Here is a 15629-nt window from a genome sequence, read left to right as displayed (position 1 = left end):
CAACTTTGACCACTAATATCTTTAACTAAATATTATAAAAACTTATAAAATGTTAATATTTTGAAAATATATATTAAGATGAATCCAACAATATTTTATATATATTAACATTTGTTTTCATATACTAGAAATAAAATAGGGTCAAAGTAAATTATGTGAATAGTGCAAAAAGTCAAAACAGTGCGAGTATTAAGGGACAGAGGGAGTATTGATTTTTTGAGGTTATGAGATCAAGTATGTCTGTGCAACGTTTATCCCCATTACCCCTTAATTATTTACTTATCTTTCCCACATAGGTCATATTCTATTGAAATTAATGTAAAAATGGTACTTTTGTTGGATTGTTTTAGATTCCAAAATGGATTAATAATAAAAAACGAATGGAATATGATGTTTTGATTAACTTTTTATATGATGAAATAAGTTTTGTTGGATAAATTTTTTAAAGGATTACATGTAGACCTGTCAAACGGGCTGGTTATAAAAAATTAATTTCGCGTTTGGGTTAATTCGGGTCGATCACTTTCGGGTTTACAAATGTTTTTTCATGACCCAAAGTTTTCGGGTTTGGTCCACCCAGCGGGTTGAGAGATTTTAAAATACGTATTACATTTTAATTAATTTGTGCATTAAATATACAAAATATGCGCAGAAATTAACAAAATTTTATGCACAAGTTTATATTTAGTCAATTCAACATAAAATGGTGTATAATTCAAATCAAAATCATATACACCTTACACTATTAACAACAACGTCTTATTATTTTAAAGTTACTCATAATCTCATTTATTACTACGAATATAACGCTTTTCAATCGGTCGGGCCGGTAAAAAAGGGGTTCGGTCGGGTTTTGACCCGTTACTTTTCGAGTTGCTCGGGTTCAGACAAAATCGGGTTACGGGTCACATAATCTTGTTCAAGACCCAATATTTTCGGCTCATTTCGGGTCGGGTCGATTTTTAACAGGCCTTTTTTTTAATGCAAACCGTGGATATATATTAATTAACTAGGGAACAAGTATAGATTTTTGACGGGTCTAGTTACATGGTTACCTAGCTTTACACGTTATAGGTGATTTTTCAAGAGATACTTTTTATTAATTAAAAATGTTATCAATAATAATTAAAAAAAATTACATTATATTAGGGTAACTTTTATGTATTTTGAAATAACTATATATACGTCTTACAATATTTATTTTACACCGTCCTTACTCAAGATATTTTGTGGAAATATTTAGAATTTTAGTCAAAAAATACTACTCCGTATAATTGATTCTGTGGTGAAAATAAGATCTTAGATACGGACTGTATCATTTGTAGAAGTAGAAAAAGATCGAAAAGTTGGAGGGCGAGTATGTAGAGAGTATATTGCCATGATTTCTCATGAACATCCTCCACTCCAGTCGATCAATTTATGCGGAGGAAAGAATAAAATGCACGTTAATTATTACTCACACTCATATTGGTGATTTGTTGTAGTAAATGAAATATTGATTTCCATTTTTTGGTGGGGCTGATTGGCTGAATCTCATAATGTAAGGAAATAAATAAGGGAGAAATTGGCAATCAAATATTTTTCTTAATACATTTCATTAAAGAGGTCCGACCCCCTTCTAGTTTCATTTTCTAAAATTTTCGATAAAGATTGATCCCTGTAGGCTGTAGCAAAACCAAATACGAATACCACGTAAATACGTAATCCATACGACTGTACATGTATGGAGTACTTATTTTTATTTTAATACGAATTACGGAATAGTATAAGAAAACAAATGATGAATTTGTTAGTTTTTATACTATCTTGAAAATTTGTTGCCATACTACACCATTTTTTTTTTTGAAAGGTCAATATTTTACTATTTTGAAATATTAAGAATTAGGTCACATTAGTACTCATACAATAAAATAAATTATCAAAGGAGGATCATTTTGAGTGTCAGAGCTTAATACAAATTATTTTATTAGAGAGTATAACTATTTGTCAAGAGTTGGTGTAAAACATAATACCTGTCATACTTTCGTGTCTTCGTACATAAATTTTATAATTTTAAAATGTGTTAACTAGAGTTGGACATAAATCGAAGAAATATAGGGCACAAAAACGGGCCAATCCACCAGGAAAAACGTTCGTATACATGGACTTTGAGGTTAAGTGGTTAACCCTTACCCACCTATATCAATATATGAAGTTCGGACTTCGGACTCAAATAAAGTAGAGCTGTAACCAGTAAACAGAAAATAGTCGCTAATATAAACAAAAGAAATGAAAAAGCAACAGAAAAAAGTACCCCTAAAATCACTTCACTCAACTCCAAAACCAAAACCAAAACCAAAACCAAAACCAAAACCAAGTGTAGCAGTCTCTCGCCGCGCAACATAAATTGAAAACAACCCTTCTAAAAATCTTCACTCTCGAGTCTTCCCCTTCCCCGCTTTTCAATCATCCATAAAACAACCATGCTCCCTTAACCCCTCTTTCTCTCTCTTAAAACATCCCCAAATTCTCTCTCTTCCCAAAACCACCCTCACCCTAAAACATGGACAATTACCCTTCCTATTCTTACCCAGATTCCGGCGACTCCTCCCCTCGTTCCCGTGAAATCGACTTCGAAAACCCTCCGCCGTCATGGGAAGAACAACAACAACAGCAGCACCAACAACCGCCGCAGTCTTCACTCAACCACAAGGTCAAATTCATGGTTAGCTATGGCGGTAAAATTCAGCCGCGCCCTCACGATAATCTCCTCTCTTACGTCGGCGGTGAAACCAAAATTCTTGCTGTCGATCGCTCCGCCAAATTCTCGTCTCTCTTGTCCAAGCTTTCGTCTATTCTTTCGTCAGATTCCGCTGCTAACGACGCTATTTCTGGTTTTACTTTCAAATATCAGCTCCCCGGAGAAGAACTCGATGCTTTGATTTCTGTTACCAACGATGATGATTTGGAGAATATGATGCATGAATATGATCGCCTCTTTCGCGGCTCTGCCAAACCGGCTCGCTTGCGGATTTTTCTGTTTCCGATTCATAAAGCCGGTTCGTTTGGCTCTACTTCATCTGAAACTGGTAAGATAGACCGTGATTCCGACCGGTTCGTTGAGGCTTTGAATTCCGGCCCACCACCGCCTCCTCCTCTTTCTCAGGTGAATAACAACATGGATTTCTTATTCGGATTAGACAAAGGCCCGGTTCCAATTCAACTTCCAGTTCAGGTTCAGCGACATGAACCGGATCCACAGATAGACGCACGGATCCAAGAGCTGAACCGGATGCACATCTCAGTACAGGAAATGAATCGACAAAAATCCGAGGAAGCGAATTACGCCGCCGGTGCTCCGGCGAATATTCAATCGTCTGTTCAAATTCCGTCGGGATACTGGCAACCACCGCCACCGGCAAACATGGAACAACAACAACTGACACAGCAGATGCCACCTCAGCAACAGATGCCACCTCAGCATCACCAACAATTCCATCAACAACAACAGCAGCACCAACCTCAACCACAGCATCAACAACAACAACAACAACAACAACAACCTGTTTACATGGTGCATGCTCCACCACAGGCGAATGTATACCACGCGCCGATGATGCGACCAGTGACCGGACAACCAGGTCAACCCGGGCAAGGATACTACCATATTCAAAGAGTACAATCCGACCAGGTATACCGGGAGCAGCCGGTGCAGTACAACATGGGATCAGGGAAGATGGGAGGATACTCAGAAGGAATGGGATTACCGGTAAGGCCAGTAGCAGGTATGACGGCGGAGAACGCGGGATACACGCAAATGGCGTATGATAATGGAAGTGGGAGACAGGTGTACTATGGTGCGCCACCTGGAAATGGAGGAGTAATAACGACGCCGTTTCAAGGAGTAGCGGTAAACGGAAGCGGTGAGATGAGAACGGTGGTAGGTGGTCCAGGAGGTTTAACGAGTGTTCCTGCTGAGGGTAATAAGGGTATTCAGAAAGTTGTGTCTAATAATTCTTCTACCGTGTGATTTTTTTATTGTTAATTTCAGGAAAATAAAAATATGATAATAGTATTAATTAAAATGGGGAGATGTATTATTATTATTCTGATTTTTGGTTTTATTTTTTTAAGTAATAATAATGTTACAATATTGTTCATTACTTATTTATTACGGAGTACTCTTTATGGGCATGTTTGAGGTGATATTTTATGCAGTTTATGGAATATATGTTCACATCTTATTTCACTGCTGTTTATGTGATGATTTTTCCCCGTATTATGTTTATTTAAGTCTATTTAGTTGATTTCTTTATAAATAATACCCGTTCTTATAAGTTTATTTCGTTACCAAATTACTGAATACGGAGTAATCATATGTTCGAAAAGTTAGCAAACCATGGATGAAAAAATAGTTGATGATAGTGGAAAAGGCTAGGGATACACATGGTGTGCAAAGGTATCTTGCACACCACCTATTAAATTATGCCACCTCACAAATCCCACTAAAAAAAGAGAGGGAAAAGCTTTGTGAAAAAAAAAATTTGGGCGGCAATTAGTTTCAGTGAATTGCGCCATTCTGTTCTCTTGAGCGGGAGGTATTTGCGCCAAATTACACATTTTCATTTTTGCGCCAAAACACTTCTTCACCTCAACTTTCATCTTTCACCTCAACTTTCATTTTTCACCTCTGGTTTTCATTTGAAGAGGAACTTGGCGATGTTTCATTTGAAGAGGAACTGCAAAGCAAAGAAAATATTTCTGGTTTTTATTTCTAAAGTGAATGCAAATTATGTGATTATTCTTCCCACTATGAATTTCTATTTATCTTTATATTTTCCGCCATTTTCGAAGCTTGTAACTATGTCAATGAGGTGAAACTTCCATGTGTTTAATAATGCATATAACATGTTTGATGAAATTACCAAGAGAGTTTCATTTTGTTTTATTAAGATTTAATTAGTTTCAATTGTGATATACTGGGTGTAAGAAGGTGTAGAAGAGAACTAGATATGTAATGTGTTATTATTCGACTTTTCGAAACTGGAAATGATGAATTGTTAGTGACAATGGCTGCTTTGTTTAGTTAAGTGACAATGGGATGTTGAAGCTACATGAAATCGTATGAGTTATGTTTATGATTCTATAAATTGAATAAAAGATACTCACAAATGTATTTTGATTTTAGAGTTTGAATAAAATATACTCTCTCACATAAAACCAGAAGTAAAAAAACCAGATAGAAAAAAAGAGGAATTTTTTTTTTAACCATTCAGTAGGATCGAACACGGGTTTACCGTAGTGAAGAGATGATTAAGTAACCAATTTAGCAGGGGGTATCAGCACAACATAGTAAGCTATGAAAATTTTTATATGACGGATTAACAAATGAAGTTAATAAGAAGTTTGTGTATAAACTTGTAATGCTCCCACAAATTCAAACATGAACTCCTCAAATATAAATTTTATTATTAACAAAATAAATCAAAATAAAAATAAAACTATTTTCTCCCAGTTCCCCTTTTTGTGCATTACGAATCGAACTTGGGTTCATAATTCAACATATCTATAACATGTGGTAAATACTCAAGTGGCGAAGTTAATTCATTTGCCAAGCCTTCACGACTTATTTTATTATTGTATTGTATTATAGGAAAAGGTGTGGTCATAATAATCCTATTGTATAAAAACGCTTATAAAATTTTCTAAAGTACTAATGCCATCGTAACAGATGATTTTGCAATGATACTTCCATAAAATACGATAACAACTTAAACCATCTACTTTAACATGAATTATGATGTCGTGGAATCACCTCCAATTTTAAGTACATCAAAAAACAAATAAAATCATAATTTTAAATAGATGAAAAGAATTTATGTTTAAACTATAGACGTGTTGATACCCATGCATGCAACATGAGCAATTTTTTATTTTTAAAATCAGTACACTAGTTTATGGGATCATCCTTTTTAAAAGAATCCGTATTTGAATGGTCAAATTAATTTGTATTGCAAACTAGACGTGCTGATACCCCTTTGTCATATTGGTTACTTGAACACTTCCTAAACTTCATAGAACACCAAGGTTCGAATCCTAACAAGACCTTAGGATTTTGTTTTTTTTAATATCACATGTTTTATGGGATCAATATTTACATAAAGAAATCAAATACATTTTTTACGTTTTTTTCCCTATCTAAATATTGTTTGATCCTTTTAAAACAAAATAGATTTTACGTAGAATATACCCCTCCAAAAAATTAGTGCAACTTTGATCAAAATGAAAATAGTTTCAAACGTGCATATAATTTATTCTCACTGCCCCCCACTTATAAATAAAATTCATAATAAAATTTCAAATTAGGAATTTTTTTCATATAATTTTTTTTTATATCACATATTTATGGGATCAATATTTACATGACGAAATCAAAATCGATAAAACCACAATCATTATGGCTTTTATTTATCCTATGTACTACAAACCCTTTCAAAGAAACTAAAATCATGTTGTATTTTGTTAACCGATTTTTTAAAAAAGTTATAAGATAAAAACTTTTAAACATCTTTTTTAAATAAAATATTTTGACTAATTCGCACTTAACCCTTTTTTTTTAAAAAAAAAGTTCATGAAGATTGAACGCTTGGAATGATACCACCTTCACGAACTATATTCTCCAACTTAATGAAATACATCGAACATGAAACCCTTCGTGTTTAATATGATATTCAATAAACTTAAAGCTACTATTCGCGTCAAGAATTAAAAAAACGCTTACTATTCAGGTTTAATATGATATTCAATAAACTTAAAGCTACTATTCGCCTCAAGAATATAAAAAAAAAAACGTATAGCTTTACTGTTCTTGTGCTTGTTATGTGGAACATATATATTTTTACACTATTCTGTGTGATTGGTAATTTATTGTATGATACCATATTAACAAATATGATCTTATAACATCATATAATACCTTCAACAAAAAAAAGCTACCTTAGGGAAGCTTGGAACACATGGAAATAAACTGAAAAATTAGGTAGCATTGTGGTGCCCATTGTGACAAGACTACAAGACGTATTAGTTGCAACATTTGATCACTTCTTAATAAAAGTGATCCTATTAAAACAACAATCATGATAATATAGCTAGATGATGGTGATTCCAAAACACAGTAGTCAACAAAAATATTCAGTACATCAAAACATGATAATGTAAATTATAAAAACTAACACAACAACACTTGTAAAATCAAAAGAAGGAAAATGGTATAGCTAGATAATGGTGATTCCAAAACGCAGTTGTCAACTAAAATATCCAGTACATCAAAACATGATAATGTAAATATTGTCAAAAGCCTGGACGCATAGCTGAATATTGGTTTGATCCTTGCGACATGTATGACTGTGAAAGCTGTTGCGGATTCCTCACGCTGAAGTTGGGATAACCTCTTCCAAGTGGTTGCTGGTTCAGATATATATTCGGACGATAATTACTGCTGCTGGGTGCGAAAAAGTTAGGATTGTATCCCGGATTGATAAAATTTCCGCCGTAATATTGATATCCACCGTAGTAAGAATCAGTTACACCAGCACTTCTACCAGCATCAACATGGCCTTGTTCTCCATTTGGCAATGCCTCATCATTCTCCTTTGCAAAATCGAACACAAAAGAGAAAATTCAATCAAAAAAACAGAATAATATGTTATGCAATATTATGATTTCTATACTTTGTATTAGTATTTGTACCACAATATTCTCGTCGTACTTGTATAAAATATAAAATAAACCCTATATATACATATAATAACAGAAAAAGATTCTATATATACAATAATTAATCTTTAAAAACAAGAATGAAGAACATAAACCCTTTTATATGAAAAAATTAGCTAGCATAAATAGATTATGTATATAATATTGTAACATCGCAAAAACTAGAATGATTTATTTTGATGGACTACAATTTATTTTCTTTATTTGAGGTGTAGTCTAACGAATGGAATTAAAAGATCATACCTCGTCCATATCCTCGTCTGTGTCGTGCACAACATTTTTTCGCCTTTTCCTTGTTTTTTTCTCAGCTGGGTGCTTTTTCCTTTTCTCTTGAGCCCTACCTTTGCCTCTTTGGTCTATCGGATCTTTACTGGCCCCTTCAACTGGCACTGCGGAGCGTTCGAGGTGTTGTTTATTGTTTTCCTTTGGCCTTATCCTACGGCGGCCAAACACCCTCTTACTCGAAGGGTCCCACCAGTCCATAAAATCATCACCATCAGTCCTCTTAATACCAATTGTATCTTCGAGACTCTCACGCATTTTTTCAGTGGCTTCCATAAAAATCGAGAGTGTCTCACTATTGTGCAGTGCCAACGTAGAAATGTAGTTGTTCCGTTTTGCTACCTCCCTACTGTTTTTCACTTGGGTTGAGTCATTTGGGTCATAATACTCAACCTTGATACTCTCGTAATCCCTAACTACGTTTTTCCTCCATCTAGTCAAAATGTACTTATCAGGTATAGAGTTGACATCCTCACAATGAATCGCACGAATGATGTGCCTGCACAAAATTCCCCGAAACTCAAAAAGCATACATGAGCAAGTAAACTCACCCATTTCTTTGTCAATGGTAACCTGAAAAGTCTTCTGCTTTGCTTTATGTACGGGGATTGGGATCTTCTCCACCGCATCATATAAGATTTTTGTGCCGTCACGGCCAGTACTCACAATATTTGTGTGCGTCAGACCCATCACCTCACCCCTCACCTCTTTAAACTTTGTATTGGTGTATGCCTTGCAGAACACTACCTCCGCAATTAGGGTGTTGTTATAAGTATATGGTTTATTTTGTGAGTCGAGATGTAACTTCTTTTCCTCTTCCACTTTTCCTCTAAGAGCTGCCTCAAATTGCTTCATGAATTGTATCAAACACGTGTTTAAGCCTACATATGTTTTGAAAAAGCGGTTCATTCCTTCACTCCTTTGTGACGATGACATTCCAGCCCAAAATGAGCTCCGCCAATAACCAGGGGCCCAACTGGCCCGAATACGATAAGTTTCATTTATCCATTTGTCGTTCTGTAACCCAAATTTCGTAACCATGGATTTCCATGCATCATCAAATTCTTCGATGGTCAGTGTGTCGTGCACGACTACTTGAAAATCTTTATCTATTTCTTTCCAGCTCGAATATTTGCCCAAGTTTCTGCTTGCATTCTGCATAATATGCCAAACACATAACCTATGCGGCACACCAGGAAATGCAGTCTGGACTGCCTTTCCAATAGCCTTACACTGATCGGTGATGATGCCCATTGGGGGTTTTCCCATACACTGCAGCCATTGTTCGAATACCCAAACAAATGATTCTGCATCCTCGTAGGTTATTAGGGCAGCACCAAGGACGATTGATGAGCCGTGATGATTGCAACCAATAAAAGGAGCAAAAGGCATTTTGTACCTGATAAATAAAGTTAAAAGATATATTATTCGCATCATTGTTGTTACTTATCCAATCAACAACGTCAATGTTTAGTAAATATAAAATGATCCGTTAAATTAACATATGATGTGTTTTAAATGACAAATAAGTTTATGAAACATAAATGATACTAACACGATTCTATAAATTGTAACTTAATCCATTTTCATTAATAAACATATCCTATAAATGATAATCTAATGTATTTTAAATACAGATGCTACGTTCAATATTTATTAAATACAAATGATCCTCTAACATAAAATATGATGTGTTTTAAATGAAAAAGAAGTTTATGAAACATAAATGATACTAATACGATCCTATAAATTATAACTTAATCCATTTTCAATAATAAACATAAATCATCCTATAAATGATAATCATTCGTATTTTAAATACAGAAGCTATGTTCAATATTTAATAAATACAAATGATCCTCTAAAATAAAATATGATGTGTTTTAAATGAAAAAGAAGTTTATGAAACATAAATGATACTAATAAGATCCTATAAATTGAAACTTAATCCATTTTAATTAATAAACATAAATCATCCTATAAATGATAATCTAATGTATTTTTAAATACAGATGCTATGTTCAACTTTTTTTCAAAAAAATAAAAATTATAACTGTTTATAAAACATTAATGATCCCGTAAATGTTAAAATGGTGTTTTTTCAAAAAATATATATCATGTAGGATACATGTATCATACCTGTTGCATAGGAAAGTTGTATCAAATGTGATAATATCTCCAAAATCTTTGTATTGTGCCCTGCACCTTGCATCAGCCCAGAAAACGTTCAAGAGCTTCCCTTCTTTATCCGTTTGGATTGCACTGTAGAAGTCTTTATTGAATTCATGCATTTTCTTAAAGTGTGCTTCAACAGCAGCTGCATCACCTCCAAAAATGGTACGCCTACGTTCCAAGTTCACTGCATTTCTCAGGTCGCGGTGATTGTATGATACATTTGCATGTCCTCCACTCCCAATCACAAGCGAGTTAAAGCTCTTATTCAAATATATCCCAGCTGCATCATTCAGAACCATCTTTTGAAAAGATTGTTCATCAATACATCGATAGTTCGCCATTAGCCGGGTGTGATCCGGATAAAGATCATGATTGTGAGACAAATCACAATGCTTGATTACCATCATGTCATTCTCTAGCCGCGCATCTACAAACACCTTACACCCCGTAACTTTAGTTCTTTCCCCCCTTTTCGGGGCTCCTTTGTTACAAATAAATCGAATCCTTCTCATCATATGATACATGGGCTCTTTATCCCCTACCCCCTTTTTGTTAACTCCTTCTTCACGGTACTCATGTATTAATGAACTTGATCTCACAGAGAACTCAAAACCTTTATTATACGCATACTTATGGCAGTAATTAGCAAATTCATTGCCCGAAGTAAAGGACATCCCCACAGTTGGGATTTTATCAACATGGTTTACGGATGGCTCCTCATCCTCCTGAGCCTCCTCATCCTCCTGAGCTACCTCATCCTCCTGAGCCTCCTCGCCCTGTTCCACCACATCATTTGAAGACAACTCAATGGCCTCCTCGTCCACCTCAGCCTCCTCCACAACATCATATGTACGAAGCTCCTCGCCCTTTTCCACCACATCACTTGAAGACAACTCAATGGTCTCCTCCACACATTCATTTAGGTCTATATTGAAATTTGTAGTTACATTGTCATCATTAAACTGATTCTCCAGTGCGTTATCATGCACGGCTTGGTTTGATGTCTCTCCACGCAAACGAAGCTCTGCCATATCATCTAACACTTCATTTAGGTCTATATTCACATCTTTGCGTGAAATGTGGGAATCAGTCTTCATTTCACTGTGGTGATTGTAAGATAAGGTGTAAGATAGTCATGAATTGACAATATAATCTTATGGCTTACAAAAAAGTACATAAAATAATAGGCACCATAATATTACTTTACGAAAATATCGATTCATCACCTTAATGAACAATTTTCACATCATTCAAATTACGTCTATTAAATCAAAATCGCAATATAAAAAATGATAATAATATCTAATTAACATTAATAAGTTATTAAAATGTTACAGTTCTCACCCGGCAATGGAAGCCGGAAGTATACGCCAGAAAAAGTTGTCGTCGGTTCTATCGTTGTGGGCCTTGTGGCAGCTAGTACTTCACGGCAAGGAGAGAAAATTTTACAGTACTCTAAAACCCCAAGATGAAGTTTGAAATTTTATCATGAATTATATTTATATAGGGACAATGTGACGTTTAAACTACTTCTTGGGAAATAGTGTTAATAAATTATATATACGTTTGAACTATTTGAATTTTGATCGTTCATGTACGAATTTTTTGGAGGGGTATATTTTAACTAAAATCTATTATGTTTTAAAGGGATCAAAAAATATTTAGTTATGAAAATATATTGATCCCATAACATGTGATAACATGACAAAAAAAATTCTAAGGTCAAATTTTAACATTTTGATCCCATAATTATGAATTTTATTTATAAGTGGGGGGCAGTGTTTAATGTGACGTTTAAACTTCATATGGGAAATAGTGGTAATAAATAAATTATATGCACGTTTGAAACTATTTTAATTTTGATCAAAGTTGCACGAATTTTACGTAAAATTCGTAAAATCTTTTTTGTTTTAAAAGGATCAAACAATAATTAGATAGGAAAAAAACATTAAAAAACAAAATCCTAAGGTCTTATAGGATTCGAAACCCAGTGTTTCATGAAGTTTAGGAAGCGTTCAACTGTTCAAGTAACCAATATGATAAAGGGGTATCAGCACGTCTAATTTGCAATACAAATTTATTTGACTTAATAACGGATTCTTTTAAAAAGAATGATCCCATAAACTAATGTACTGATCGATTTAAAAAAATACAACATGATTTTAGTTTCTTGGAAAGGGTTTGTAGTACATAGGATAAATAAAAGCCATAATGATTGTGGTTTTATCGATTTTGATTTCTTGATGTAAATATTGATCCCAAAAATATGTGATATAAAAAAAAAAAAATTATATGCACGTTTGAAACTATTTTTATTTTGATCAAAGTTGCACGAATTTTTTGGAGGGGAATATTTTACGTAAAATCCTTTTTGTTTTCAAAAGGATCAAACAATATTTAGATAGGGAAAAAAACATAGAAAATGTATTTGATTTCTTTATGTAAATATTGATCTCATAAAACATGTGATATTAAAAAAAAAAAAAATCCTAAGTTCTTGTTAGGATTCGAAACTTGGTGTTTTATGAACTTTAGGAAGCGTTCAACTAACCAATATGACAAAGGGGTATCAGCACGTCTAATTTGCAATACAAATTAATTTGGCACTTCAAATACGGATTTTTTTAAAAAGAATGATCCCATAAACTAATGTACTGATCGATTTAAAAGTAGGCGGATTTTTTTATGCAGTGACTGTAGTTAAATTATTGTGTTTTTTATATTATCTTTTAATTTTTTTTCTTTAATACAATATTTGTCTCTTTTACAAAACTACAAAATACGTGTACTATACTTCATTACAAACTTTTTTTTTTGAAGGTATTATATGATGTTATAAGATCATATTTTGTTAATATGGTATCATACAACAAATTAAACTACCAATCACACAGAATAGTGTAAAAATATATCAGTTCAACATAACAAGCACGAGAACAGTAAAGCTATAAGTTTTGTTTTTGATTCTTGAGGCGAATAGTAGCTTTAAGTTTATTGAATATCATATTAAATATGAATAGTAAGCGTTTTTTATTCTTGACGCGAATAGTAGCTTTAAGTTTATTGAATATCATATTAAACATGAATATTAAACGTGAATAGTAATCGGTCTGATTTGGTGTTCAGCCCAGCAAATTTAAACTAAGAAAAGGCGTTGTTAACGGAAATGAACTATAAACAGAAACGATTATATTATCTCGTTAATTGAAGAGATTATATTCTCTTATAAATTGAAAAGATATTGCAACTAATGAAACCAAAATGGAAAATGATTCATAAAAACAAAAACTAGTTAAAATAAGAACATGTCAATTCATATTAAATTTATGTCCCTCCGGCAAACAAACCCTCCAGGACCAAGATTGACCATCTCGATTTTGATCACCATAGCCGACACCGTCGTTGTAGATATTCCTACTCAATTGCCCAGCCCACCAACAACGTGCACACGTTCCCGCTTCTTCTATGGTGTCGTGGATTATGTCACAACGAGCTCTAGGCCGAATGAGCGCCATCCTACTCCAGTCCACCGAACCTCTGCTGAAATGAATTTTATCCCTCACGTAACACATATTTTTCTTATTAAGCATCTCAATTATCATGAGTTCATATATTCCGTTGGCCTTCGGAATAATCTCATCCTCAAAAATTTCTCCCAATGTTCTAGATTGGGAAGGAGGTAAAACGAAGGGTTTCATGTTCGATGTATTTCACTAAGTTGGAGAATATTTTATTTTTTATCAGAGATGGTAATCTATATATATGGGACCATCAGAAGCCCAAAGTAATTTTATCTGGTCGTTCCAAATTCTTAACCCTAAGGTAGTATCATTTTCATCTGGTCGTTCAAAATTCTACATTAATAACAAAGGATACTCTGATTATCAAAAAAATATTTTAAATACAATTATTAAACTTGAATATACTATATCAAATACTATTTGAATATTAAATTAATGTTAATAGGATAATCTATAAATACACATTGGATACTACGTAGACGTTGTCATTGAAACTATAACAGAATTAATGTAGACGATTGTATCTTAAAAACAAAGGATTCTATTTTATTGTTAATAAGATACTATAAAATAAATTATCATAATTAATATAATTAATTTGTATCTACTTTGAACCTTACTGATAATATGATACTATGTAAATTATTGTGATACTTAAATAATTTTCTTCATTGTCTATTCTGAACGTTAAAATAAATTTGTTGGAGTTTTAATCGATAGAAATATTGACGTTGTCATAATTATAGACCGCTCTTGAAAATCATTTTGTCGTCCTATAAATGTCGATTAAGCTTCAAAATTAAACCTATTCAAATTTACAAACAAAAGTGTAACCTTTTCTTCCCTTTGAGCAAAAAGAAAAACAAAACATAATCCATAACACATACAATGGCGAATTCTGAACCCATTGATAAAATTGTCAATATAGAAAAGGAACCTTATTTTCCAAACCACGATGAGTTTGGAGCGTGGGATTGCATTTTTTATGAACACATATTTCCTAAAATAACGAGGATTTTTGATCTTCTGAAATGTCTCCAGTTGGAGAAGAGATGTTGCGATCTTGCTGGTGACAAAATCCATGCAAATGAAGGAGTTGACTGGAGCGACTTAGAATCGTTCTGTTGTAAGAACACCCTCCCGTGTGGTGAACGCCATGAAAACCTAGATGCCATGTCGGAGTGCGAGATCTGCACTTGGTCTGTTCCCTTAAGGTTCGATGCAATGAAGAAGGGGCGTGATTTCCTTGTCAACACTCATGGAGGCATGAAAAAAAGAATGATCTACAACTCATGGCCTGAGAGGCATTACTTTACAAAACTGAGGAACTGATTACTTCTTCGAAATGGTTTGTTGATGTTACTTTTCCAGAATATATCTATCTATGCATCCTACTTCGTTCATTTTGCCATTTTGAACTTTCCAGAATCCATTTCTGTCGGCCTTTTTTCAATTATATGGATTATTTTGGATCACTAGCCTTGGATTGTAAGAGACAGTTGTGTTTTTATCTATTAATTATGTTCATCTCGTTTTATCTCTTTAAATTTATGTATTTTTATGATATTTAACTCTTCCGCATCTTATCTGCTACTGCACATCTCATACCGTAAGACAATTTGATTCATATAAAAAAATAAGAAACTAATGAATAATTATACAAGGCTTTTTAAATGTACTCCGTACTAATTATAAAGCCAAAAAAAAAATGGCTTCAAAATGAAACATAATTTCGGATGATCCTTTTTAATGAATAAATACCCTTTGATAAGGTTATGATACTAAAAAGATTCAAAAGTGTTACAGAAGTATATCTTATGATTTACTTAAATCCCACGCAAACACTAATACTTAGTGTTTGTATCATACTCCAATACTACTTGATATATACTTCTG

The 15629-nt window shown here is 33.5% G+C and overlaps 2 protein-coding genes across 2 annotated transcripts; one reads left to right on the top strand and one right to left on the bottom strand.

Moving 5' to 3' along the window:
• The first annotated feature begins 2248 nt into the window (after positions 1 to 2248).
• On the top strand, positions 2249 to 4228 carry LOC110787997 (uncharacterized). Its single transcript, XM_021992628.2, has one exon. It carries the CDS (start codon positions 2543 to 2545, stop codon positions 4007 to 4009), a length of 1467 nt encoding a protein of 488 aa, XP_021848320.2. The 5' UTR covers positions 2249 to 2542; the 3' UTR covers positions 4010 to 4228.
• A 3101-nt stretch (positions 4229 to 7329) lies between these two features.
• On the bottom strand, positions 7330 to 11309 carry LOC130472226 (protein FAR1-RELATED SEQUENCE 6-like). Its single transcript, XM_056842737.1, has 3 exons — positions 10177 to 11309; positions 7999 to 9436; positions 7330 to 7629 (listed from the first exon to the last, which is right to left on the bottom strand). The coding sequence occupies exons 1-3, from the start codon at positions 11307 to 11309 to the stop codon at positions 7330 to 7332; spliced, it is 2871 nt and encodes a 956-aa protein (XP_056698715.1).
• Positions 11310 to 15629: the final 4320 nt, after the last annotated feature.

This window comes from Spinacia oleracea, chromosome 4, assembly GCF_020520425.1.
Source record: "Spinacia oleracea cultivar Varoflay chromosome 4, BTI_SOV_V1, whole genome shotgun sequence".
NCBI lineage: Eukaryota > Viridiplantae > Streptophyta > Magnoliopsida > Caryophyllales > Amaranthaceae > Spinacia > Spinacia oleracea.
This window is presented reverse-complemented; position numbering and strand designations above follow the sequence as displayed.

What these genes read in the sequence shown, in the direction of transcription:
- LOC110787997 (XM_021992628.2), top strand. Translation starts at nt 2,543, where the DNA reads ATGGACAATTACCCTTCCTATTCTTACCCAGATTCCGGCGACTCCTCC.
- LOC130472226 (XM_056842737.1), bottom strand. Translation starts at nt 11,309, where the DNA reads ATGAAGACTGATTCCCACATTTCACGCAAAGATGTGAATATAGACCTA. An exon ending in ACAACTTTCCTATGCAACAG is followed by an intron (nt 9,437 to 10,176) that starts GTATGATACATG and finishes TTTATTTATCAG; the next exon opens with GTACAAAATGCCTTTTGCTC. An exon ending in CAGACGAGGATATGGACGAG is followed by an intron (nt 7,630 to 7,998) that starts GTATGATCTTTT and finishes GATTTTGCAAAG; the next exon opens with GAGAATGATGAGGCATTGCC.